Below are 27434 nucleotides of genomic sequence, written 5' to 3' on the forward strand. Positions count from 1 at the left end.
TGCTTGTTGTTACATATAAATATGCATTTTTAATTTTTTTCAAAAAAGTGAATGTTAAGTTTTACATTTTGATGCCAACCATTAAGGTGTTTTAAAAAGAGGGGCTTTTTTTGTTGTTGTTTTCTTGAACTGACTTTTGATATGTTTCATCCCACGTTTTGATGAATTCGTCCACATTCTTGAACTAACAATCCCCCCACTTGTGGTCCTCGTACCCATTTGCATGTTTTCCTAATCTGTGTAAACATTTTGGCCAATATAAGTGTGTATCATTTTTACATTTGCCGTTACTTAAAAAAAATAAAAAGTACCCCGTGCCATATTTAAAGGACAGACAAGCTGATGTTAAGTGTTTCTTGAGCAATATGTTTTAGATTTGAAAAATGCAGCCTTGTGTTGATGTGGTTTAAAAATCACATCAATAAAATGAGATTGCAGAGGTTACAAAAGGCACCTCAACAGTGAGGGCTAGTAATCAGCACTGTAGCTGATTAAGTGTTCTGAGCTCTTAATATTTTGAATAAGGACGCTGGAGACATGGGTCAGCGTTTAGGAATGTTTGCTGCCCTCCTGTAGGACTCCCTGCATTTCCCAGCACACACACCAGGTAGAACACAGCCCTCTGTAACTACAGCCCTTCAGAATCAGATGCCCTCTTCTTGCTTCTGTGGGCACCTGCACTCATGTGTGCATCCCAACACACACACATACACACAGGCACAAAATTTAAAAAAGTAAAAATAATTCCCCCAATTTTGGGTAAAGCTAAGAGATATTTTAAATACAAAATTACATGTATGTCTTTTAATTTCAAAAGGAGTGTACTTTCTAGACTAGCAAATAAAATCTTCTAGCTTTCAAAGTATTGCCATCCATTTATAACAAAATATTTTCTACTTACTATTATCATTCACAGTCCCTATTATTTTGTATAATTTCATATTCACTAGATTAACTTTCTTGTTCCACTTGATGTTTAATCAAGTGCCTAGAGAACAGTTTGTGCTTTCAATATATCTTGTTTATACTCAGGATTTTATGTTAAATTTGCATTTCTTTGTTTTTGCTTTTTATATAACCCTTGTTGTAATTCTTATATAGGTGATTAATATAATCCATGATTTATAATTCCAAGCCTAACTTCTATATCTCTGAAAGATATTGATAATACGGTAATAAGTTTTTTTCCCAAGTAATATAATATCCTTCCAACTCAGCAGGGATGCTCACTCAGTAAATAGGAATATATGACTTGATGACGTTTCTTTAAAAATTTCACACATATATTTTAACTTTTACTGTTACATATTCAGTAAATCTTTCTATTGTAGAAATGTAAATGATTGAGTTGGAATATTGAAAACTTAAATGTTACATTTCATGTTTGTACCTTAAAACATTTAAATATTATTAATTGCCTGGAGAGATAGCTCAGAGGTTAAGTGCGCATACCGCATTATCAGAAGACGGGAGTAAAGATCCCAGCACCCTCATCAGGAAGCTTACAAACACCTGTAACTCCAGCTCCAAGGATCTGATACCCCCTTCTGATTTTCGTGGCTAGCCAAACACTCATGTGCACAGATACATGCATACATAAAATCTTTTTAAAAAATTATTTCTAATGACATGGGTGCACTTACCTACATGTAGGCAATACATGCATACAGATAAAATAAAAATAATAAATAAAAATTATTTCTAAAGTACAATTTATGATATTTTATTAAGTATTCACTTCTCATGAAACCCATTTGGGAATTAAACATTAAATGAAAGCTTATCACTAATATTAATGTTAAATAATTAAAATCACTGCTCCAAAGACATCATTCCCAATGCAGAATGGTAAAAAAATAAACTTTTACAATCAAAATGTAAGTAGTAATTCTAAAAATATCTTTTATAAGTCTGATATAGTCAAATATTGAGGATAATTATTGACTGCACAGGGTATGATTAATGTTCCCAGTTGCTACTTTCAGGAAATGTGGAATATATTTAACTTTCAGAAAAATCTAACATTCTGTATATTCTCAATATAGAGAACTGCTTGGTGGTCAAGTTTGCAAACTCCAAAACTGATAATGTAGTCACAGGTTTAGTAGTACATACCATTACTCTAGTTTAAAAATATTTTGGTTGCTCATTTAATGCAGTTATTTCTCCTATTGAGTAAAATCACATTCCTATGGCATTTTTAGGCTTGGATAGGTAGCTCTAAGGATCAATACTGAGTTAAGTCCTGTAGCACCTGCATATAATTTAGAGGCCAGTTTTGAAGAACATTTGACAGTTTTAGTCATTAAAAATATCCTAAATTCCTGTTTAAATTGTTAGCTTCCATTCAGAACACTTTGTCACAGAGCTCGTAGGGCAACAAATGTTTTCAAATGTTCAAAAGTGCCATGTCACAGAACTTAATTCCAATTCAGTCCATTCCTCCATATTGTATTTGATAATTATCTCAAAGCGGAGTTATGTGATCATTTGGGGGGAAATTATCCATGGTTTCTCTCAACCTCAACCTCTATGTGACCCCTGACTTTTTCCTGATGACTGCATTCTGAGTGCCCCTGGGACGGTCATGATTCCTTGTCCTTAATCACTCTGCTGCACAGACGCCTTCTCTGTGGAGTGTCACCTCTACTTCCATGTCATCAGTCTTTTGCCATCTAGAAAACACAGATGTGCAGTTTTACTTTACAATTTATAATAACCAAAGGACTTTGTGTCTTATAGGATAATCTGAAGTAATAAAGTGGTTCAAAACTGCATCCTAGGCTTCTCCCGATTTAATGCTGGAATTTAGGAGATTTAAAAGATACACTTAAATTATGCCAACAGTATCTCCATTATTAGAATTTTAATATTCAAATACAATATTATTATGTCCATAGAGCTTTCAGCTTGTTAAAAATTTCTCTGTAGGGGGCTGGAGAGATGGCTCAGCAGTTCTTGCTGTTCTTGCAGAAGACCCGGGTTCGAATCCCAGCACCCACATGGCAGCTAACAACTGTCCATAACTCCAGTTCCAGGGTATCCAACAGCCCCTTCTGTCTTCTGTGTGCACAATGTGGGTGCACTTACCTACATGCAGGCACTACATGGATACACATAAAATAAAGATAATAATAAAATAAAATCTTTTTTAAAATTGTTCTGTAGATTCTCAAATATTTTGTAACTGAAACGATATTTTTGTCTCCAGTTTAACAAGCACAAATTCAGCCAACCTTTCTATGTTATATTAGCAGTGTGGGTGATAACTGAGATCCATAAACATGAGTGAGGAGTAGAAGAATGTCTTGAAATGTCTTCTCAGATGTATCAGAGAAAGATTTCATTGAAGCAATGTGTCACAACCTAAAAACTATTGAATCTCCCAAACACTAAAATATGGGCAATTAACCTCCCCATGGAGCCTTTCAAAGAAACGAGTAAACATATTTAAGGAGTTATGTGTCTAATGATTATTCAGAAAACCATCAAAGGGAATGGTGATTCTGAATCCTGACTATCAGGCACAAAAAGCCTCCCACAAACTCCTGTAGCACTTATATTCTAGTTTAGTATTTTATTAACTTGAGAAACTTAAACTTCTTTCTTAATGTTTTAGAAGACACTAATCATCAATGTTATATTTTCCTTTGACTATGTTACTCCTTTCAGAGCTGTTTGTGTTTAACAGGACTTAAAAACATTATAAATGACAAAGACTATGAACATACTTGGTGGAAATGTGTAGTTTTACTGAATTTAAGCTAATATATTAAGACCCTGGGGATTGTGCTGGCAGTTTTTGTAAAGTCAGCTGTTTAGGCAAAGTAAAAATGTAGAAAAACCACGAAGCACATTATTTCATCTTTTTTAGAGGATAAAATAAGAAACTTTATGAAGATAACTTGGCTAAGAAGACTTCAATATTAGTTGCTGAAGTACATTTAATATATTCAAATGAAGATAGACTTCAAAAATGTCATTATTAAAACAATAGCATAAGCACATAATATTCAATGTTATGCTGTCTGACATGTTTATAAAATTGTAGCTCTTTTAAAAAGCAAAGTAAATAGTTACAATTTTAACTGTTTATTATAAAGAGCAAAAAAATTCATGGATTACACAAACAAATAAAAATGGGCCACTCTGATAAACATGGCTCACTAGCAAAGAATTGTAATTAGTTTATATTAGAATTTATCCAAGTTTTCTAAGGTTTCCCAAACAGTGTATGAAGTTAAGCCCAATAATTTTACCTATTTTTGTAGTCAACACTCTTTATAATATTAACCTCATCACTTCAAGCCAAAATATATATATATTTTTTTTTTCAGCACACAGCATTAGAATTTATTTGAACTTCTTCGCAAAGGACATCTCAATATTCCAAATTCTTAGGCAAGATCGAAATCCCTGAAAAGTTTGAAAAAATGGATTTGCAATTCAAATTGATGCAAATATCTATGATTCTTTCAAGTCTGCTTTTAAGAAAAAAGAAAGAAATTTGCCTCAGAATAGCTCCTAGTTTCTTTTGACATATTTTCAGTTTGTCACACTGTCCACATAATTCGACAGCAAGGTGTGCACATGGCTGTTTTTCTCCATGTGTGCCAGCACTGTTTTCCAGGTGAACAGAATGGCTCTACCAAGACTTCATTACTGTTCACAGTGGGTGCTTTGTAATTCTATGTAATTTTAATTAAAGAAGAATTCTGAAACAGCCTCCCTCTGTGCTACCTCCAAGCATACAATTAGCAGAGCACAGTGTCTGCTGTGAACAGTCAGCTAATGATTTCAGTTTAATAATTTATTATTGCTTCTTCAGTGCCAATATATGAAAAAAAATAGGAATCTAGAACTTACGCAGCAAATAGGCAGTTGAGGTACACAGTTAGGTGCATTTAAAAAGGACTGCTTTCTCTGGGTTAGTCTGACATTTCCATAAGCCCCCAAATCGTCCCATAAGAGAGGATACCATTTTCCTACCAAAGGATTTCAGAAGGAAATAAATATGTTTTCCCCCTAAAAGTACCCTTGTACCTACCAGATGATTACTATGGAAAAAAAAAATGCTCTCTTTTCACTTTGAAACTGGATATTCTTAAGAAGTTCATCCTTCGGGGAAGAAGGCATGGCTTATGCAGACATACCCGCAGTAAGTCATTTTAAAGTAATTTTTTTTTAAGTGGGACATATTAGAATAGGGTATTGGATATAAGAATGCCATAATGAAACCCATTACTTTGTGTGTTAAATTAGAAAATCAAGAATAAAAAATGAAGAAATTATAAAGAAAATAAACTAACACTTTCCTCCAAAAATGCAATTAAAAAAGGTCTCCTGGTGGCAGATGCCTTTAATCCCAGCACTTGGGAGGCAGAGGCAGGTGGATCTTTGTGAGATTGAGGCCAGCCTGGTCTACATAGTGAGTTCCAGGACAGCTAAGACTACAGGGAGACCCTGTCTCAAAAAGACACACACACACAAAAAAAAAAGATCTCCAGGCTGTGCATGAGCTGTCTCCTAAAGTTGGAGGTCTCCATAAGCAAGAGAAATAGCAATTGAGTTCCTAAAGTGAGTTTTCACTCAGAGAAACTACTCCACCACAGCAGAAAAAATATAAAACCTTTAAATATTATAAAGGAAATGTGAAAACAGTCTCTAAATAGTCAGTAGTTCTCATGATTTGTATCATTTTAGCTCATTCTGAAAAGTGATGCCTCAGTTGTAAAGTTGTAGGAGACCTAAGATAGACTTTTAAAAATTCAAGAACCAAAGAACTAAATTATAATTTTAACTGGCACTTTCAATATCCATTTTAAAGATAATATACTTGATATAATATTGTTTGTGAGTATAAAATACCAAAGGCTACTATATAATTGTAATATTTATTCATATATGCTCACTGCTATGTCTACACATATATTTTAATGTGCATAAGTGAACCAATATATAGGCTACCTTTCTACAGCAATTATTGTATTTCAATTTGTTTCTTTTTTTTGTTTGTTTAGTTGTCATTTTATTTTGAGATAGGGTGTCCCTGTAGCCCCAGCTGGCCTAGAACTGTCTATGTAGACCAGGCTGGCTTCAATCTCTCAGGGGTCTGCCTGCCCCGGCCTCCTGAGTGCTGGGACTAAAGGCATGTACCACACCAGGCTATTTAACTTATACATTATGTGGAAAGCCTTGAAAACCACATAGTTGTGGGCAGTACATCTATCCAATTAAAATGTTTGTAACTGAAATTAAAAGTGTGAGAGCAACCACCTTCATGTCATCGTAAGTTTTGGCATTTTACCCTTAGCTTTATCTGTCTCATGGCTGTACAATAAACATGTGTAATCACAGAGAGGCTATGAGGGAGATTATCTACAGGAAGTGGAGAGAGATATATAATTCTTTCATTTTCTTCTTCCAAAGGTTAAGATTTGGTGAGATGAGTGAATGGCGTGAGCTTTCCAAAAGACATCATTTACACGATTTTTCTCTAAATGCATCAACAACGGGTGCCCAGATGTGCACGATTTTGCTGCCTAAACAATCATTTGATAGCACTTAAGCAGTAAAATTAAACTCTGAAATGAACAATACAATACTATAATTATGCTCACAAATGTGAGCGTAAATGACTTCATGCAATCACAAAGGACACAAAGGTCCACAGAAAGAAAGATGGAGGAACAGATTGCTGGGATCACAGGAGAGTTGCACCCTCATCCTTACTTTACAGTATGTAAACATCATAAGAGATCTCTCCCATTTTCAAGGGAGGTGCAAGTACCAATCTCCTTCTATTATTTACTTTGCTTACATTCTCAGTTCAGGAATCCATCAAAATGTGCTAAAATCCACACCTACTTCCAATTTGTCCAATTTTTATAATCCAGCTTGTAACTTATAAACATAATTTTAGACAGAAAACAATAGATGCCTGTTCCTTTTTAAAATAACTCAATACAAATTGCTTAAGAAACACTTCAAGACAACAGCAATTTGAGGACATATTAAAACCATGTCCCTTTGTCCCTAAAATGAAAATGAATGTATTGATTCGTTAGGATGCTGTTGAGGATAAGAATAATTGCCTATCGTTTGTTTTGCAGATATTCGGGACAGTGGGGGTCCCAAGCCAGTGATGGTGTACATTCATGGAGGCTCGTACATGGAAGGTACTGGAAATCTGTACGACGGGAGTGTCTTGGCAAGCTATGGCAATGTGATCGTTATCACGGTCAACTATCGGCTTGGGGTACTTGGTAAGATACCGTCTCTTTCTCCTTTTCGCCATTCAGCCGTCAACTACGTGATTCTTTGGTTTTGCTTTCATCATGCTTGTTGATTATGTTTTGAATCAAAATTGTCGATAGTTTCAACGAGTTGGTAAATGTTCACAAAAGAAGTAAAAGCAACATGGGAAGATTTTGAAAGGAGAATCAGAAGGTAATGAAAGCATAGCTTGCTGGTGAATGTTCTTGGTTTGACTTTATAGAAGCTTGAAGGCCAACAGTGGCAAAGGCCTTGAAAATGGAGATCCTGAACAAATTTTTCCCTCTTCTTCTTTTCTTTTTACGATGTTTTAAAACATGTCTGAGGTTTCAATTCTCTTGGAGTAAGTGAACACTAGTCTCTGGAATTGCGCATGGATTAATTTGGGGAAATTATCGTTTGCCATTGTTTGTGTGCGCGTCTTTTTCTGGCTTTCTTTTGTGGTGCTGTAGTAATCACGAATATTTTCTCTGAATATATTTGATTGAATAACTGAATTTGGAGAAGCATACATTGATTTCACGAGGTAAAATAATTGAATTAAATCATGTATACTTCTTTCCAGTGGAAGATAAAGTCGAAGGTGAGATAGTTTTGAAGAAAAGTGTAGAGCAAAATTATTTCCAAACTCGTTTTCATGTAGTAGCCAGGTTACCAATATAATTTTGGCAGAGTATTACCAGAGTTAAAGAAGTAAAATTGTGCCATTTAGAATGATGCCAGCCTTTAATCCCACACTAGGGAGGCCAAAGTAGGTGGATCATTGTGAGATTTAGACCACCCTGCTCTGCATTCGGAGTTCCAGGCCAGCTGGGACTACAGGGCCACCCTGTCTTAAAAATCAAAATAGAACAATGTTGAATTATGTTACTTAATAAACATTGTTGCTGGTGTTTTACTTAATAGAATTTGCTAAAAAAATACAATGTATCACCAAATGATTTTATTCCTCTCTCTAATTGTGCTCAAAATTTTATTCCAACCTCTAAGTTCACCATATTTTGTGTAGAGAAAGATATTGTACTCTCAATTTTTTGTTTTAAAATATTTGAAAAATGTTGATTATGTTATTTTTCATAATCATTTTCTAAAATTATTTTTGATATATTTATTTTTATCTTATGTGTATGAATATTTTACCTGCCTGGCTGTTTGTGCACCATATGGGTGCGATTCATGTAGAAGCCAGAAGATGACCCTGCTGGATGCCCTGGAACTGGAGTTACAAATAGTTATTAACCATCATGTGGGTGCTGAGAACAGAACCAAGGTCCTCTGCAAGACCAGCCAATAAGCCATCAATACAGCCCCTCATAATCATTTTTAATATTATATATGTATTTTGGCCATCTTGACTATTGATGGCTTTTCAGTCCAATCTCCATTAGACATTTGAGGATGGGAAGTGAAAATCATTTTCTAGTTTACTGATTTGAGATTTGGAGTATGGTAGATGATAGGAAGGATCGACCATATTGATATGAAAGCAGTGACTCTTGGAGCCCAGTGCATGGGGACACTGGTATTCCCCACAACCTCTAGTCATGCATTTCTCCAACTGTTATCATTGCAGTAGGTAAGGAATGGCATTTTCTCACCAGTACAAACTTTGCAGATTCAAAGAGGAAAAAAACTATTCAGAATTATTTTAAGGACCTTAGTCATGTTGTTTGTTTCTTTTGGAATATTTTGATTTAAAGGCTTTCAGTAGCATCCATGATTTTATTTTATAGTATTGCTTATAATTCAGAAAATTTTATTGGCTATCATCATATTTGACCAAAATTCTCCAGTTGAAAATCCTGTGTAATGACTTGTTTGGAGATGGAAATACAATGCCAAATATGTGGGAACCATGGTTATTTGAATTTTTATTTTCCTCTGTAATTTTCCTCTGTGTCGAGTATCTTCAGAACTGGTAAGGATTTGTGATTGATTCAGTTTGAATCTTACATGCATACTCATATCTTGTATTTAAAAACCACACTGTAGTGGGGTCACAGGACACCAAGTTAACCAGCTAAAAGCCAAAGAACCCACTCAATCACATGGTCTGTCTATCAATCAATAGCCTTAGCAGTAGGAGGACTATTGTCTCAGTATTAAATGTCTGCTCTGGCTCCCAGTGAACCCTGAGATTTTGCCCTAATTTGGCTTCTTTATTCCTCTTAACCATGCATCATTAACAGCCTAAGACTTTTTAACATGAGAAAGAGCAAGATGTTGTTTGTGAACTTTCTAAAGCACATTTTAAGATATTAATTCTAGAACAGATGGATTCTGGTCAGTTCCTTCCCAAAAAAGCCCCTTGGACCTTGTGAAAATGTATTCAAGTGGGTTAATTAAAAAAAGAAATATCAGAACATTTGTTACACTATCCTTCACACAAGTGTTACACTAAACCAGATCAGCAGCTCATCCCACTGGATTCCAGCAGATATTTGAGGTGGTTGTTGTGAATAATTTAGCTAACAGCAACAAGGTAAGCCAAGTTTTCTTGGAAATGGAAACCAAAAGAATTACTGTGTAATTTGCTCTTGGGAAAATGATGAAAATTAAGTAGAAAATAATATTTGATCCCACATCAGAAAAAATCCCGAGTAGTTTGGATTTTGAATCTGGTGTTTTGTTGTGAAGCCAACATACTAATTGACTAATTATAGCTCTGAGTTGATTGGCAGATAAATCAGCATGCCTGGAGCAGGTAAAACAATTAGTATTACTTTGAGTTTGCCATGTCTGTTTCGCTTCTCATTTTTGGTAATAAGTAGTGAAGTAAAAAAGTTTCAGTCATGTAACATTCAACCACCATCACTTGACTACAATTCTGGATTAATGCACTTGTAGGATAATATTTTGTTCATTTCAAATTAGGGGTCGAATAGGAAAAAATGCACTTGAAGGTCTAATAGAAGGTTCGTATGAGTTTCTGAATTCCCACCTTCTTTGGTGTCTTTTGGTGGAGCAGCAAGGACCCCACTCCTGTGCTGTGATAACAAACACTGCTATAAAGATTAAGAAAACAGACAGGGGGAGAGGCTGGACTCTGCCTGTCACCTCACTGGACCAGTGTGACTGTCCATGCTGATGCTGAATGATACTCTCAACATTTAAGTTTTATGTTCTTCTTTACAGTTTCTTTTCTTCACCAGTTTTTACAGAAACTCATTCAGCATCATGCCCCAGACATTTGAAATATGTGTACAATAATTATCAATTGAATATTTTTTAAATATTCTCACAGATGGATGATAAAAAGGATCATCTTGGTAACCAAGAGAGAAATGCTTTGATTATATGTTGTTAAAGAAAAAAAAATCTATATGAAATGTTTTTATTGAAGCCCAGGTGAATGAGCATTTTAATGGGCAAGAATCAAAGCTACAATAAAATGACTTATTTACTGTTTGGGCGATATGCAGTGTGCTCGCATGTTTTGAAAATAGAAACTATTCAAATGATAATGTGTTTTAATCTCAAAAACGAAATGATTGCATTAAAGAATTTAATATGTGAATGTATTTCAACCCCCTCTGTAAATCTAGAATTAATGCATGCCATTTTTAGGGTAAAAAGAACAGCTAAAAACTGCTCTGAGTAACTGAGGCAAACAGAAGTTTTCTAAATCAGGTGGAAATTTAAGGAGTTACTTTCATCTGGATAAGAAGGTGTTGCAGGCAATTATGTAATTCTTAGTTCAAGATTTACTTCAGAAAATACTTCTTTTAAACATTTTAGAAATTCTGAAATCTGTATGGAAGTCAGAAAGTTTTTTGGGAAAAACTTAGATATTTTTCTTAGTAATATAATCTCTACACCACCCATCTGTGGGAGAAATAGAGGTACTATCCTACTAACTTGTATTTGAACAATTATATTTTGTTTGCTTTATAATACTTTGTAGGCCTAAAAAATTTACTACGAACTTAACTACTGACCAATTTTAATGAACTCCTTTTTTATGCCATTGTGCTTAGTCAACAGGATTTGTTGATTCTTATAGCTAGATCATCTAAGCCATAGTAATGCTTTAGGTAACAGCACAGACAACAGAGAGTAACTAGCTTTTGTATTATCAGTATCACATAGCTAACACTCAATTCATCAATATGAAGTTTCTGTGAGAAATAAAATGTAGGAGCAACATTGCCATTTTTAGAGAGCTTTTGATTAAAGAAAAGGTAACTTAATCCATAGAAAATAATACATAGAAACCTTACTGTTATATGCCTAAATTAATCTGTATGTCAAAAGCCTGTTGTTAATTAAAAGAAACATCAGAACAGGAAAATGAAGGACTCATAGTGTCAACTGGACTTGTGCGAACACAGCAGTTGGGTTCAATGTTTGGGTCCCTAAAACTTCATTCAGCACAGTGAGACATGCAAAAGTCTGCACATTACTCATGACCTAAAAAGAAACTTTTTCCACGTTATTACACTTTTATCTTGTTTTTATTAAATTTTTATTTCCTGTCTGGATTTTTATTTATTTACTTACTTTACCTTTAGTTAATTAATTAACTTATTTATTTATTTATTTTATACATGTATGTAGATACCAGGTGTATGCAGTACACAGAGATGTCAGAAGAGGGCATTGAATCCTCTGGAACTAGAGTTATAGACAGATGCTTGTAACCCAGTTGGTGCTGGTAAATTGAACCTGGGTCCTCTGGAAGAACAGCCAGGGCTCTTAACCTCCAAGCCCACTGATGTGGATCTTTAATAAAAGCTCTAAAACCAAAATATTGAACAACATTCTCAAAACTAGCCATACATGAAATAATATGTAATAGAATATCAATTTTATTTGATAATAATACCCTACTGTGTGTCTGAGTGTACTGCTGGATCATATAAGGAGAGAAAGTCACTGTGCTCTTGAGCCCAGGGCGTGGTCATGGGATGCAGAGTACATTGACAGGAGCCTGTGATGAACGGAAAACAAGACAGAAGGCTGTTCTTTCTTTGCTGTGTGTACACATTCCTTCTACCTTGAAATATAGAAGTAATTTGTGACAAATGTACACATATAGATAGGCTGAAAATTATATTTGGACATTGTATAGAACAACAAAAAAGCACTTCGTAGAATCTGAAGAGCACTAAAACAACAATGGATTGAATGTCATAATTACCACTGTCATAAGAAGGAGACAATTGGAACAGTTGAAATGATGCACAAATAATTTTTCTTTATAATTACTGCAGAGAAACTTATCATATGGACTGTATTATTTTTGTTTGGACTATGGAGCTATATAAGAATTGTAAGAAAATCATCTTGTTCTTAGGAAATATAAAAATAAAATCAATGTACAATTCTTTATGACAATCTTTAATAAAACCAAATAATAATAAATGACCATATATCTATGGTGACATTCAACAAAAAGCTAACCTGATACTTGATGGTTTGACTTATGATAGGAGAAATCTTCAGTGCAATTTAGAACCTAGTTTGTTTGGGATAGAGCGTAGGATGGTGTAGGTGAATAGAAAGTATCACTCTGGTTTGATGTGCGGTGGTGTGTTTAGTGGGTTTGCGGGTGATGAATGCATGAGCTGTCACTACAACATTATAAATTTGGTCATCTCCTAGTAGAGCTCCTGGTTGTCTATGGGAATATGCCGTGGTCCATAGATCTGTAGACTTCTTCTCTGATGTGTTAGTTATCTCTCTGGGTTTTAATACAGGTTAGGTGATAATCAGTTATTGACTGAGTTCTAAAATGAACATGCTATGGGATGCTATTACTTGGGTTTGTTGGCAAAGAAAACTTTAAATAAGTAATGAAACTGTGTACAATAAACTATTTGTGTAATTATTTTCACTCAACATTCTCTCCAAAACGTCATCAGGTAGCTTGAGAGGAGAGTTAATGGCCAGGTATACCATAATTCAGAAAGATTATAATAACTGTCAATTAATTTGGTTATTAGTTAAAATATTTTTTAAAGATGTGTTTCAGATACCTTTGTTTATTCATTACTATCAATTAAGCAGTGGTCTACACAAAGCACTGTAACCCCGGAGGATGTTCTAGAACATGATGCCTGCTGCCTTACTATTAAGGGAGATTGTGAACGATAGAAAGTAAACAGATTATATTTGTTAGATAAAAATTTGGTTCAGTGTCAACTTTACAGCTATTTAACTAAGTTACAGAGAAGTGACAGCTGTAATGACGACGAAGCTATTATACTCCAGTGATACAGGAAGGTCCCTGTGGGGTGACATCCAGGCGTGCATTTCTTCGTCTGTACTCTGAAAACCTGTCTGAAGATTCTCCGGGACTCTCCCCTTGCCTATTCCATAGTCGCTTCTCAGCTATCTTGGCCTTTCAGGATCAGGAGCTACAGTTAACTAGTTTCTTCCTGGGCCGTGGTTCTTGCTGACAGCTCAGGGTTTGGGGGCACCTAATCCTTTGCTCCTTCTCAGTCGCCGCTGCCCACCCTCCTCTCCTCTCCAAATCTATGAATATGGATGGAACTGTCATTAAGTAGAACCCCTGGCTCTTTCCATTTTGTCTCTACATATTTCCCTAGGGGACTTCATGCATAGAGCTAAATAGAAGTAACTATTAAAAACCTGTACCTTAAGGACTCACCTTTGTTAGAACTCTGGAATTCGGTGTGCTTCCGCCTGCCAAACCCTCTCTCTAGATGTCTACTGAATATCTGCCCTACAACATGACTGACCCGTGTGGAATTTTTCAGGCTTCTTCATTTCATTTTGTTCAACATCTAACGTATTTTAGAAACTACAGCAGGAGCAATAAAAATAATAGCCGCATCCATTAGGGAACACCCGAGCCTTGGTGTCCTCTGTGAGCGTGGGAATATGTCTTTTATGGAGTGCAACAGAGAGTTTGTCACATTGCTTGGTGTTTGGATGATGGGCTGGATCAAAACAGCATTTTGGAGAGTTCTTTTGAATTCCTGTTTTGCAGGAACAAGGCTCAGTAAGATCCTTGTTACTCCAGAGACTGGTGAATATGAGAGACTATGATCCAAGCACTTCTACTGTGTCTTGTTTCTTAGTCATTGACATTGCCTCACTTAAGCTCTGACTTAGCTTAAAACAATATGTCACACTTTGTTCATTGTCTACAACACCGGTTGGATAAATCCCGAGAGAAAGTGAAAATGTGTGCTTTATGTTTTTTTGAGTTATTAAGACGAATGACATGGAATTAAAGCACACAGAATGTAGATTCCCCTCACTATTAGTCAAGCCTCTTCAGGGACCAGAACTGAACAGCTAATTCCAGGCACCACCACCAGTGAACCACACAGAAAAATATCGAGTCCCATTTTCAGGGCAGAATCACGCTCTCAACTCAACCATGCATCCTTTCATCCGTGACGTCTACAAATATTTACTTAGTGCCCTCTAAGCTCTTATTAGTTGCTTACAAGGGTGCAAAAGTCAGCATCAATCCATTCTCAATATACAGTGAGCAAGGAAAACTGACATTCAACAAGACATGAACACATATTTTCATAAGCTGTATTTCCAAAAGAACAGTGGAATGCTAGGAAAAATAATCTACCCACAAGTGTTCATGGAGCTAAGATTTAAATAAAGCGTTTCAAGGAAGACCTCTCTTCATCTCTCATGTTAACTGTATTTAGAGGGAGTTTCCCTTGCCTTACCAAGGTAAAGATTCAGAGATGGAGAAACATATTCTCAAAATAATTTTAAATTTTACAATCATTGGAAGGAAAATTAATATTTTTTTCAAAAAGCAGATTAAAATGCAAAAATAGAAACAGACAATCCAAAAGTAAGCATAAATTCTTCTTTGCTGTCATTGAATGAGTAACATTGGTTTTTGAAATATGAAATATGGTGTAGAAGAATTTCATTGAAGCAATTAGCCCTGAGCTGAATATTGAACCTGTCGACTGGGAAGGTGGCCTTCAGACTTTACAGAGATGATGGGAGGGTCTCTTGCTCATCTGCCTTACATGTCTGAGGAAAAGCAATGATGTATAATAAGCCAATTCTTCTCCGTTCTTAATAAAGTCCTGAGGTTATAGTTTTATCTTTGCAGGGCAGTTCTTGCCTCTTTTCTCAACAAACAATGAAATCTTATGTTACTTTCTGTTATACTTAATTTTTTAATTTATTTTTATTTTATGTGTATGAGTTTTGCTTGCATGCATGTAAGTTCGTCACGTGTATGCAGTGCCCACAGAGGCAAAAAAGAGTGTCAAATACCTTGGAACTGGAGTTATAAATTGTTGTCTATATGTGGGTGTTGGGAACCAAACCCAGGTCCTCAGCAAGAGCAGCCAGTGTTCTTAGCAACTGATCCATTGAATAGATTTTCCTCCCCATGAGGAACCCTGGCCTTCCCTGACCCCATATTATGATTCTTGGCATCCCACCCCCTTTTAGGAACCTGTGTTAAATATAGACTGTATGCTCATTAACAGGCATATCTTGCTCATCTGTACCCTCCTTTCCTGGACTCTTTCCTTGAAATGCTCATTCTGTAAACTTTTGTGACTGATCCTTCATCTTTGTCTTTTTAGACAATTATTTGCAAAGGAAAAAGAGATTATTTAGTGCAACTCAGTTTTGTTAGAATCGTTTAGTTTTGACTTTGTATGAAAACAAACTTGAAGAAAGATGCATCATTTAATTTTTTAAATTTTTGATAAAATGTATTTATTCATTTTGTGTGTGTGTGTATGTGTGTGTATGTGACTGTACATGATATGAGATCAGAGTACACTCTGTGGGACTCATTTCTCTCCCTTCACCGTGGGATCTCCATGATCTGTATCAGCTCATCTGGACGCACAATAACATGTTTACCCACTAGCCATCTCCATGGCCTCGTCATTTCTTCTTCCTTTAATTTATTTTATACTTTGTGTATATGAGTGTTTTGGCTACATATATGTAAATTCACCACATGTATGCAATGCCTGCAGAAGAGGGCATCGAATCCCCTGGGAACTGTACCTATAGACGGTTGTTAGCCACCATGAGGATGTTGGGAACTGGACCCAGTGCTCTTCACAGCTGACCCATGTGTCCAGCTCCTCTGTGATTTCTTTTAAATACAAAATACCTTCTTCACTAGGCATGAACTAACTTTCTTTCACTAAGCTCTACATCCTGAAGGCTGCACTGTCTCCCACTGGCACCACGGGAAGGTGACAGACCCCTTAGCTAATGGTCATGTGGGGGCATGTAAGCTCCAAAGCATCACAGCTTCTGTGGGCTCCTGAGAGGAGATTTCCATTCACGTTTGGCTGAGGGCCTCGCTGTCTGTGGGGTAGTTGCTTGCTTGATGCATATTCCCATGTTCTTGGGTATCATAACCTGTTATCATCCTGTCTTCAGTCCTTCAGATCAAGTGGGCCCTTCTCCCTGTGCCCATAGTCTAGGCAGGTTGTCCTTCACATAAATTATTATGTGTCGGCATTGCTTCATATGTGAGAAGTCTTGCTACCCAAATTAAAATATAAATCCTAGATCTTATCAGTTTTGCCAAACTTCGTAAGACTTCATGCATAATAAAATGTCTTTTAAAAACTCATAAGTGAATTCACTGTGCATTTGCTCAGGGTTTCAGAGGAGACAAAGAATGGGTTAAAAGAGGGGTTCATGGAGACCCAGCAGGACAGAGGCTGAGCCACACATAAACACTTCATTTCGCGTTCCACATGAATGAGATGAAACTTTCTGGGTTATCTGTCCTTTGCTCCATTAGGAGGAATAAGAAAGTTCCCTAGATGCTCTGGACTCTGTAAGATTCTTGGAAATTAATTGGATGCAATATATTTTAAGCTGATTAGTGATTTCTGCATCTCTGTGAGCTTAATATTTGCTTTATTCAGATCATTGCTCTCTGTGTAGTGACTGCAAACGCCAGATCCAGAACATTACATAGATCTGAAAATGCTGTTGAAACATGGCTCTTTGAATTCAAAGAACTACCATTTTGCAAACAGAATAATTGATGTATTTAGACACATAATAAGTAGGAGAACGTATATGTTTTTTAGCTTAAAGACATGTGCAACAAGGTAAAAAGGTAACATTATCATTAATTGTACCTTTTAATACCCAGTTTTGTATTGAATTACAGGTTTGTAACTTTTGTCACAAAGCAAAGCCCTATGAGAGACCTTTACTTTTTTAGTGTGTTTAGGGATTAGATAGTTAAGCTGCTCCTGCATGCCCTCCTACCAACTCATCTCTTAGAATAGTTAGTGGAATTAGAAGCAGGGATTTTTACTCTCAGAAAACATTCTAAAACACAGACATGAGATATTCCTTGAGTCATTTATATGTTGATAAGGCGGTCATCCAAAAATAATAATAAAATGTAGAGGAATGTACTTGAAGAAAAAAAAACATAATCAAGAGAACATTAATTTTTGGCAGCTTCTTATTGTATTTTAACTTGGGGAAACATGACATCTTTTATAGAAAATTCAGCGCACTGAATAGAAGTAAACCATTAAAAAGTAATCTTTGTGGTTGCATTTTCAAAATTAGCAATAATTATTTCTGACAGAAAAAGTGATTCAATGATTTTTGCACCATTTAATTATGCTAGAACTCTTTAAGATTTTTGACTTTGTATGAAAATAAGCTTTAAGAAAAATGTATTTTTAATGCAAAAGAAAAAAACCTGCTTTATAAGACAGGCTTTTCCCTTTAAATATAGCATAACCTTATCTCCTTCATGTCACAAGAAATTTACATTTCAGCATATATTTGACTATTTTATTGTTCAACAATCAATCTGTAATATTTACTAAAACAGATTGCAGCATATGGTCCAGAATGGTGTGTGTTCTGAAAAACCAGGTTAGAAGACTCAGAGACAAGGCTAAGATTTTATGCTAATCTGTATTGAATTAATGAAAAATAATCCGCCCGTTTATTTGTTACATTTCACTATAATTCATAAATCTTTTATATTCTGGGAAGCATTCATTACATGAGTCATTCATTTTCACATTACCGTTTCTTTTCCATAGAATTTATCTGTGATCATTTTGTGAGAGTTTACACAATAAAAGTCTGTCCAGTTGTGAGTAATGAATCTGGACAAGGGGAAAGATGTTAAAAGGCAGAAACCTCTAACAGTTATTTCTAGAATTGGTGAATCAATTTCAGCTTAAATTCTACCATGCTGTAAAATTTTACTTCTTTTTTTTCTTTTTTACTTATTTATTTATTTATTTATTTATTATTTATTTATTTGTGTGTGTGTGTGTGTGTTGTGTGATGCACACTTTGCATGTGAAGTCAGAGAACAACTTAGAGGATCAGTTCTCACCTTCCACCACGAGGATCCCAGGATCAAACTCAGCCCATCACGTTGGAGATGAATGTTTTCGTCCATTCACTGTCCTTCATTTGTTACTTAATTTCAGGTGTAATTTGAAACCTAACAAATCTTCAGAGAAATCAAAGGTGTTCTAAGTATTGTTTCCAAAGATTTTCTCATGTGTGACTCAATGTTTGGGGTGTAATTATTAAAAAGTAGAGCTCTATGGTGAAACGTGCTTTATTGCATAGTTTGGTAGAGTTCAAAACTTCATTCAATTTTCCTGGGGATCTATCCTCCCATGAGCTGTGCCTGCACCCATCAATTCCAGGCTGTTTCCTTTGCTCAACACATTCCCAGAGGCCACCTCCAGATGGGGATGCCCAGGATGATGATGGCTAACCATCACAGGAGAGAAGGTAAATAAAAACACTTCTACATAGGTGCTTTCTATATGTGCTTTCTATGGGTAAATTCTCTCAATGAATATGTGTTTTGTATAATGAAACTACTGAATTTTTTACTCTTTCGTCCCATTAACAGTGGCAAACTAAACCAGTAGAGTGCATGGAGAAGAAGTTTTCTAATGCACCAGATAGTCACCTATATTTAAGCAGAAAGAAAATTTTATTTACCTTTTTTTTAATGGTATCTTATGATCAAGAAATCAAATCTTTCTCTTCTGTTACTGTCTTTAAAAGTCCACATGTTATATTATACTTTAATCTTATTTTTCATACTTGCCTCTGTTCTAGTTGAATAATAGTAAAAATTTTGCTGCTTCCAGAAATAACATTAAAATTAGGCAATGGAATTAACACTCATGTTATTGATTTTTACTTTGGTTGACACAAATTCGACATTAGTAGACGTTTCTAGTTGAAATTAAGATCAGCAATTTCCAATTTAAAAACCTTCATATTTTATACTTGATGCAGATACACATTTTACAGGTTAAAATCGATCTTTTAGTCTAGTCTCCGGTCTATCATAAGCTATGGGCCTATTTTAAATGTTCCTTTTATAAAACACATTGAATTATATAAATTAACTATACTTCATGCATGTAATTTTAAATTGTTCAATAATCATATTAAAGAAACATGAAAATAAGTAAAACTAATTTATGTATTATTTCATTAAACCTAATATAGCTCAGTATGTCTACATTGAATCAACATCAAATTATTAGTGTTTTATATTTTACCATTTAAAATATGGTGTGTGTTAAAGAATATCTCATTTAGGGGCTGGAGAGGTAAATCAGCGGTTAAGAGCACTGGCTGCCCTTGCAGAGAACCCAGGTTCAATTCTCAGCAGCCACATAGTGGTTGACAACCATATGTAACTCCAGCTCCAGGGGACCCAATACCCTCTTCTGACCTCTGCAGGCATTGCACAACACAGGTGCACTTATATGCAGGCAATACACTCATATGCATAAAATAAAAATAATAAATAGTTTTTTAAAAATATGCTATTGTTTTTTAAAGGATGCTAAGTTTTCAGTAGCCAAAATCATTTACAAATCTATAAAATAATACAGGCAAATTTAACAGAAAACCTTATTTTGCACTGGTTCAGTTCTTCATTAATATGAGTCCAATGCTTTGTAGTCACTATAGCTGGTGATTACTGTATTAACTGAGTATCTTTCTATTCTGTTATAAGTAACTTTTATAAATATACACACCTATTGTGAGGATAGTTAAAAGGAAAATCAAACCAGAAAGTTTATAAATGGTATTTATTGCCGTAGTTCTCTAATAATCTCTATGGTTACACACACAATAGAAACTGGAACACTCTGGTACATTCCTGTGTCCAGGTACTTGGGAGGCTGAAGCAGGAGGATTGTTTGTACTTCAGAGTTCAAAACTGGGGTCTAGAGAGATGTTCAGTGGTTAAGAGCACCATGAACTGCTCTTGGGTTCAATTCCCAGCACCCACATGGTAGCTAGCAATCATGTGTAACTCTAGTTCCAGGGGATCTGATGTCCTCTTCTGACTTCTTCATGCAGTGCACGACATGGGTGCATTTACATCAATGCAGGTAATACACTCATACACATAAAAATAATAAATACAATTATTTAAAAGGAGTTCAAGACTAAGCAAGGCACTGCAGATGAATCTCATATCCAACCCCCGCCCAGTACAATACAAATAAAGATATTAATTTAAAGAGGAATTAGCATTTGTTATTTTACTGTTTTTAAAATTATTTATTTAATAACCACATGATTAAAATAAGCATTTCATTACAGCATTAACATATTCAATAACAATTTCCAGAGCAAAGATGCATCGCTTTCAAAATTGATTATAAATTTTAGGTTCACAGTTGAATTAATACAGTTATATAATATTGAACCCAGAATAAACCCTATAAGACATAAAACTGAATGAGGTTTTAACCTTTAAAAAAGATCTCCATTTCATTTTAAAATATACTGTTTCCTACAGAAAAACTCATTTTTAATGCTATTAAAACTTAAATGTTGATTTTAAAACAAAGCATCTTTTAACAGTATGTGTTTAAACTCCTTTGCTTTTTTTTTTAAAACATATTTCATTTCTCTATCCCAAGGATTGGGAAACTCAGGATCAATTTTAATGCTTGGTTCTAATGTCTGTTACAGCAGAGAAAGATGGTTCACCAAACAGCAAGTACAATAACACATTTGAGCAGCTGTGTAATGTTAACCATCGTGTATTTAAAGTAGCATAATCATCTTGCTGATAATTCTGAGGGCTGAATGCTTGTTAAACAGGATTAAAGTGTCACAGTTTCTGCTTTGTAGCATTGTTGGCGCCAAGCTCATTCTTAAGAGAGAGAAAAAAAAAGAACTGTCACTTTTTCCATTTTTAAGTGACCCTTTGGTGGCTTTAAAATCTTCATCTGTGGTTTGTTTGCAAGAATCCTTCAAAGCTGCCTGCCCCATCTGAGTGTTCGTTGTAATAAATTAGGGAACACAAACAATAAATTCACTTAACTAGGTGCAAGATGCCTCACTGCAAAGAAGTTCAGCCAGGGCTTAACAGGATGCTGGGCAACGTTCTCTCTGCCCTCAGAGAACTCATGCCATTGGTAATCACATATGTGTGTGGATATACTCTTAAATGACAATTATGTGCTTGATTTGCATGTTCAGAGATGACTTTATTGTCATATATATGTATATATGGCTAAATTTAAAATTTATAAAACATAAATTTAGGTTTGGTGATTTTCTTCCCACACTCCTAGGTAAGCAATATTCTGTCAGCATTACTGATCCCGTTAAGACTCTCTTTGTCAGGAAGAACATGACTGATGACCCACATCGTATACTGATCTACTGATACTGTAGTTTGAGGAAGTTCTCCACTGACCATTGATATCAATTACAATATATCTAACACTAGCAATGAGAAATATCTGTCACTAACATCGAGCACCAGGCTTTTCTAAGAAGCTTATGTGGTTTCCTTCTGTTCTGCCGGTATAAAAACAATCTGTCACCATCTGACAGATGAAGAGTGGGCCCAAATAGCCTCTCAGACCTCCTGACAGTGTGCACAAGAGAGAAGGAAGCTGTGTCCACAAGAGAACAAATGAAAACATTACCACTGAGATCTACCTGATGACTTTATATCCATGCTCAGATGCCAAGGAGCTCAGAAAGTAGCCGACTGTGACTAGTAATAATCAGATATATAGAGATCAGAAAAGCATGTTGCACCTTAGTGTCAATTATATTAAAAATGAATTTTTCTGTATGAAACTGTGTATTTTAATAATGAAGTGGAGATCTTTTTTAAAGTTTAAAACCTCATTTATTTTTATGTCTTATAGGGTTTATACTGAGTACAATATTGTATAACTGTAATAGTTCAACTGTAAACCTGAAAATTTACAGCCAATTTTGAAAGAGATGTAACTTAGCTCTGGAAAAAAAAAGATATCATAAAAAAATTGGAGAGCTAAGATCCCCATTTTAAGAATATCTTTCATTTTCACTCCTTTATATAATTTCACATATTTCCTACTAGATACTCTAGTGGAAAGTATTGAAAAGAATTAAAGCAAAATTTAGCAATTTGAGTGGTGTTTTAAAGTGTTGATAGCATGATGAAGTTCTATTCATGTTCTTAAAGTGAATACAAAGTTTCGTCTGGCTTTTCTTTTTTTTTCTAGTTATATTTATATTTATTTACCTATTTATTTAGTGATGTGGTGCACATGTGAAGGTCAGAGGCAATGTGCTAGGGCCAGTTTCACAATGTGAGTCCCGGGGATTGAACTTGGGTGTTAGGCTTTCACCTTTACCTACTGAGCCAACTTTCTGGCCTTCTTTTTATTTTTGTAGTGTGAAGGATAGAACCCAGGGCCCTAAACACAGAAGAATCATCCTATCCCTGGCTCCTGATCACTGCTTTTTATATGAAAATAATGAACAAATTGTATTTATTTTACATTTCATAATGGTGAAAACATAAAAAATATGCTATTTTATTCTGCTTTGTGGTGATTATGATATTTCAGTCTATTGTTCATCTTTATTGTATTTTGAGTGGCAATGTAGCAAAATATGCTCTTTAGAGTCTCTCTTTTATTTGCTCTTTCTAACACAGAAGGTCTTTCATTAGTGAAAAAATAATTGGTGTTTACACCCTGTTGTCTGAAGCTGAAGTTCCTAGACAAACTGGCTGGGTGCTAGTCCCCGTCCAACCTGATCTGTGTTCGCATGCTGCTGTGGGTGCTCTTTCCCGCTAATGAGAAGTGGATCTGAAAGGATTAAGTCTAAGAAATGGGAAAATTAAAATCACCGTACTCCAAGTCTTCTCTTGTATGCCAGGCCCTAGAATTCTCACAACTTCCCAAGTGAAAGATTATGATTCTTTTGCTACAAGTTATGTTTACTCTAGGTAGCTAAAGAGGCTGATCCAGAATTGAACACGTTTGTGTAGAGAAAAGAAGAGCTCAACTTAAGTCACAGGTCACTTGGAATAGGCAAGATAAATTGCAAATCTAATCAGCCTTGTAGTTTTCTTAGTACATGTACACATGAGCCATATTGTTATAAAATTAATGTGACTTAAGGCTAATTAAAAGCATTGCTAACATTTACATGCCATTCCACTCCCCACCATGGTTTCATTCATTGAGGGATTGTGCTCAGTGTAGCTCTAGGAGAGGACTGAGGACTTTAAAATTTTTAGTCTATTGGGATGTCCTTAGGTCGTACTGTGTATGCTGTCCTTGTAAAAGACAAGTAATCATACTTCTTACTGGATCCTGGGTGAATTCTTGCCAGAGGGAGTAGTTATAAGTGACTGAGCCTGAACATGGAATTGCCCTCCCATTTCCTGTCTGGCTGGTGATCACTTCCTCTGACCTATGTAGCTAGAACATGATCTTCATTAGAGCTGAGATAGCAATATAGACTTGAACCTTCAGAAATAAGAACTAAAGAAGCCTTTGTTCTTTGTAAAGTTAGATGACCTCAGGTATGTTTTTATAGAACAAATACTAACAGGTATGCAGTTTATATTTACAACAAAGTGTTGATTTTGTGGCCATATTTGTAATGTATCTCTCTTGCTCGCTCGCTCGCTCGCTCGCTTTCTGTGTGTGTTGTTATGTATGTATGTATAAAACGAAGGAGATTTTCTGTTAGTCAGGATAGGCTAAATTCTGCCTCAAAAACATTAGTGGCTCAATCGGACACAGCTACTTCTTGCTCATTCAAATTCAGAGATAGAAAACTATTCCAACCAACCATTATTCAGGAAACCTTATCCTAAGTTAGATGGCCTTGATCTTGATTTTGTGTCTGTGCAATTTGATAACTGACTTCTTCATTGCCTGAGGCAAAGAAAGAGAAATCTCAAAGTGGCACATAGCCTTGTGACAACCTCAGTGCAATGTGACCCATACCTTTGCTGGGAACAACTTTGCATTCCACGGAAATTCATGATGACTGGGGCATCTAGAAGAGTCAGGATAATATGCAGTGACTGTCCCTGTGGCAGCCATAGGGCCTTCCTCATCTGATCACAAAAATATTCTTATGCTTTTAATGCTGTATTTCTAACACGTTCATTCTGAGACCCTAAATGTTATTTATTTATTTGAAATGCCATTTCACAGTGTTTTAAACATAAAGGCTTTTGCTGGTGGTTCATTCATTCATTTGAAAACAATTACTAAATAGTTAATGTATTCTATTCCTTCTTTTCTTTTTCTAAATATTCATGTGTATGAGTGTCATGCCTGCATGTATGTAAGTGCACCATATTATGTGGTCCCCACAGAGGACAGAAGAGGGGGTCAGATTCCCTGGAACTGGAGTTACCGACAGTTGTTAGATGCCATGTGGGTGCTGGGATTCAAACCTGGGTCCTCTTCAAGAGCAGCTAGTGCTCTTAACCACTGAGCCATCTCGACAGTCCCATGTATTCTATTCTTGTTACAGAATGAGATGGTGTCCTCTTGAGGAATGAGGTATGAACTGTTATAAAGGAGCTTGCAAAGTAATTTTCAAAAGACATATAAATATATACATTGTACAGATAAACTCAAGTTCCCATGTCATCATCACCTACTAAGTACCAGTCATATATTACAAATGAAAGAAAGACCGAACAGAAGTAATTATCTGACTTATAATTATTGTAGTCCAGGGCGATGGGGGACAAATATAGGAAACAATTGGAAGAGAAGCAATTCTATTATAGAGTAACAAATACTGTGAATAAAATAAGATAGGGTGATACACAGATCTAAAAGTGGAAAAGCTCCCTTAGCTTATCTGTTCAGGTAATATTTCTCTAAAGAGAACATTTATGCCAACACCTAAGGAATGACATATCCAAAGAACTGACTGGGAGTGAGAGCCTGCTGGGAAACAAGGACAGAAATGAAGGTTTTATTCTTCTGTAAGTGTTTGTACTATAAGACGGCAGATAGAGAACCGGCATCTGGATAGTCAGGGATCCATTTGAGAAGGGAGAGAAAAATCAAGTAATTTACATTTCTGTTGCCTTAAAATAAAGATCCTAGCAAAGCAGTATAAGTAATCTTAGGATGTTTCAGGACATAAATTTAGTGCTATTGATCTTAGAGTCAGGCAGAGTAGAGGATTAGTGAGGCACATTCCTTGGAGGGAAGGGCACCTGAGTAGATTTTAAAGAATGAGTATAAAAGTCAGCTAACCAAGTAGTTTGAGGATCAACACATGCAGAAAGTAGACTATTATTGTTTGACTAGAAGATGAGAAAAGACAATGAAGGTTTATACAGATTTTACTGTGCCAAGAATTTAAAGGCATGGGGAAGAAAGAGGTGTGTGTGTGTGTGTGTGTGTGTGTGTACCAACTACAGGAAATGACTAACATGCTTATTGAAACTGAAAAATTTGCCCTCTGCCTCCTCTGAGCTGGATAATCAGGAAAGCTGATGCTGTAATTCAGTTTGAGTCAGAAAACTGAAACTCATGAGTGCTAGTGTCCAAGATGGAGAACCAAGTTGGAACAGCTTGTTTCTGCCCATTCATTCATTCAAGACTTTAAAATATTGGATATAGTGGCCAGGTCTCAGAGCAGATCGTCTTTCTTCATTCCACTGACTTAAAGACACATCCAGAAATGTTTTATCAGTTTTCTGGGCATTTACATTGAAGGATAAAATAAACATTAAAAAATAATTAATAGTTTGCTTACTCAAAGAAATTAAAAGATGCTTTATAGTCCATTTAATACTGAATTTTTAAATATGATGCAATTTAATTACTTTTATCAACAATTATTTATTATGTGCATATTTTAAGATGTGATTTGAGTGGATAACACATGATTTGGACACTCATTTACCTCCACATTCCTTAATTTCGTAATTGCAGGCTTCTTTCTATATTGTGAATCCAGTAATACCCTTCATAACGTACATATTTGTGTAGGTGCTTTAAAAATGTAGAATTTAAAAACAAGCTTGAAAGTACATATTCAGAGTCAGGGTTCCTTTCATAAATGATAAATTCAGACAGTTGAAAGCTGTCCACAGCACTTAAAGTTCTTCAGTAGTAATCCAAAACTTACTCACAGAATACCTACTATAGATATTGTTTGTTGCGGTTTGGATATGAGTTGTCCCTGCCACAAGGGTCACATGATAAAGGCAAGGTCCCCTTTGGTGTTGCTGTTAAAAGGAGAGTGACTCATGGTGGTACTAAACTCATCAGTGGATTAATTCAGAGTTAAATGGGCTATGAGCAGGTGGAGACTAATCAGAGGAGGCAGAATGCCTGGTGCATACCTTTGCAGAGTCCATCCTGTCCCTGGCCCCTTGTTCTGTTTCTCTTTCATTTCTTTGTGGTCATGGTAAGTTGAACTATTAGTTTCACTACATGATTCCCAACATGATCTTCTGCCTCACATTAGGCCCAAAAGCAGTATGAAATGTCTGAAATAATGAGACAAAGTAAGCACAACCTTCCTTAAGATGACTATTTCTAGCATAATTTGTGACACTGATGGAAAGCTACCTATTAGAGCCTTAATGACAAATGTTCCCCACAGCCTCATGTGCTTGAATATGTAGTTCCCAGCTGGCTGTACTGTTTTTAGAGATTGTGGATCTTTTAAGAAGAGGGGCCTAGCTGGAGGTAGTGGATTTACTAAGAGACAAGAATGAAGATTATGCCATAGCCCCTTGTAATGGCAGAACATTCCAGTTCCATATCTGCTGAGACTTCAGGAAGCTGCCTTACTGTGCTGCCACCATGGAGCTCCTTGTAACTCCTGTCAGCTAGCCTAAGTCCTTCCTCCCTGTGAGTTGCTTCTAATCAGGTATTTCTCAGAGAGCTGAG

The 27434-nt window shown here is 35.7% G+C and overlaps 1 protein-coding gene across 1 annotated transcript in view; it reads left to right on the plus strand.

Moving 5' to 3' along the window:
* Positions 1-27434, plus strand: part of Nlgn1 (neuroligin 1) — a 775769-nt gene that overhangs the window by 245298 nt on the left and 503037 nt on the right. The window contains exon 3 of the mRNA XM_008826943.2: positions 7113-7265. Coding sequence (XP_008825165.1) covers positions 7113-7265 — 153 coding nt within the window. The remainder of the gene's footprint in view (positions 1-7112; positions 7266-27434) is intronic.

Source organism: Nannospalax galili, unplaced genomic scaffold (genome assembly GCF_000622305.1).
Source record: "Nannospalax galili isolate Female #2095 unplaced genomic scaffold, S.galili_v1.0 scaffold572, whole genome shotgun sequence".
Taxonomy (NCBI): Eukaryota; Metazoa; Chordata; class Mammalia; order Rodentia; family Spalacidae; genus Nannospalax; species Nannospalax galili.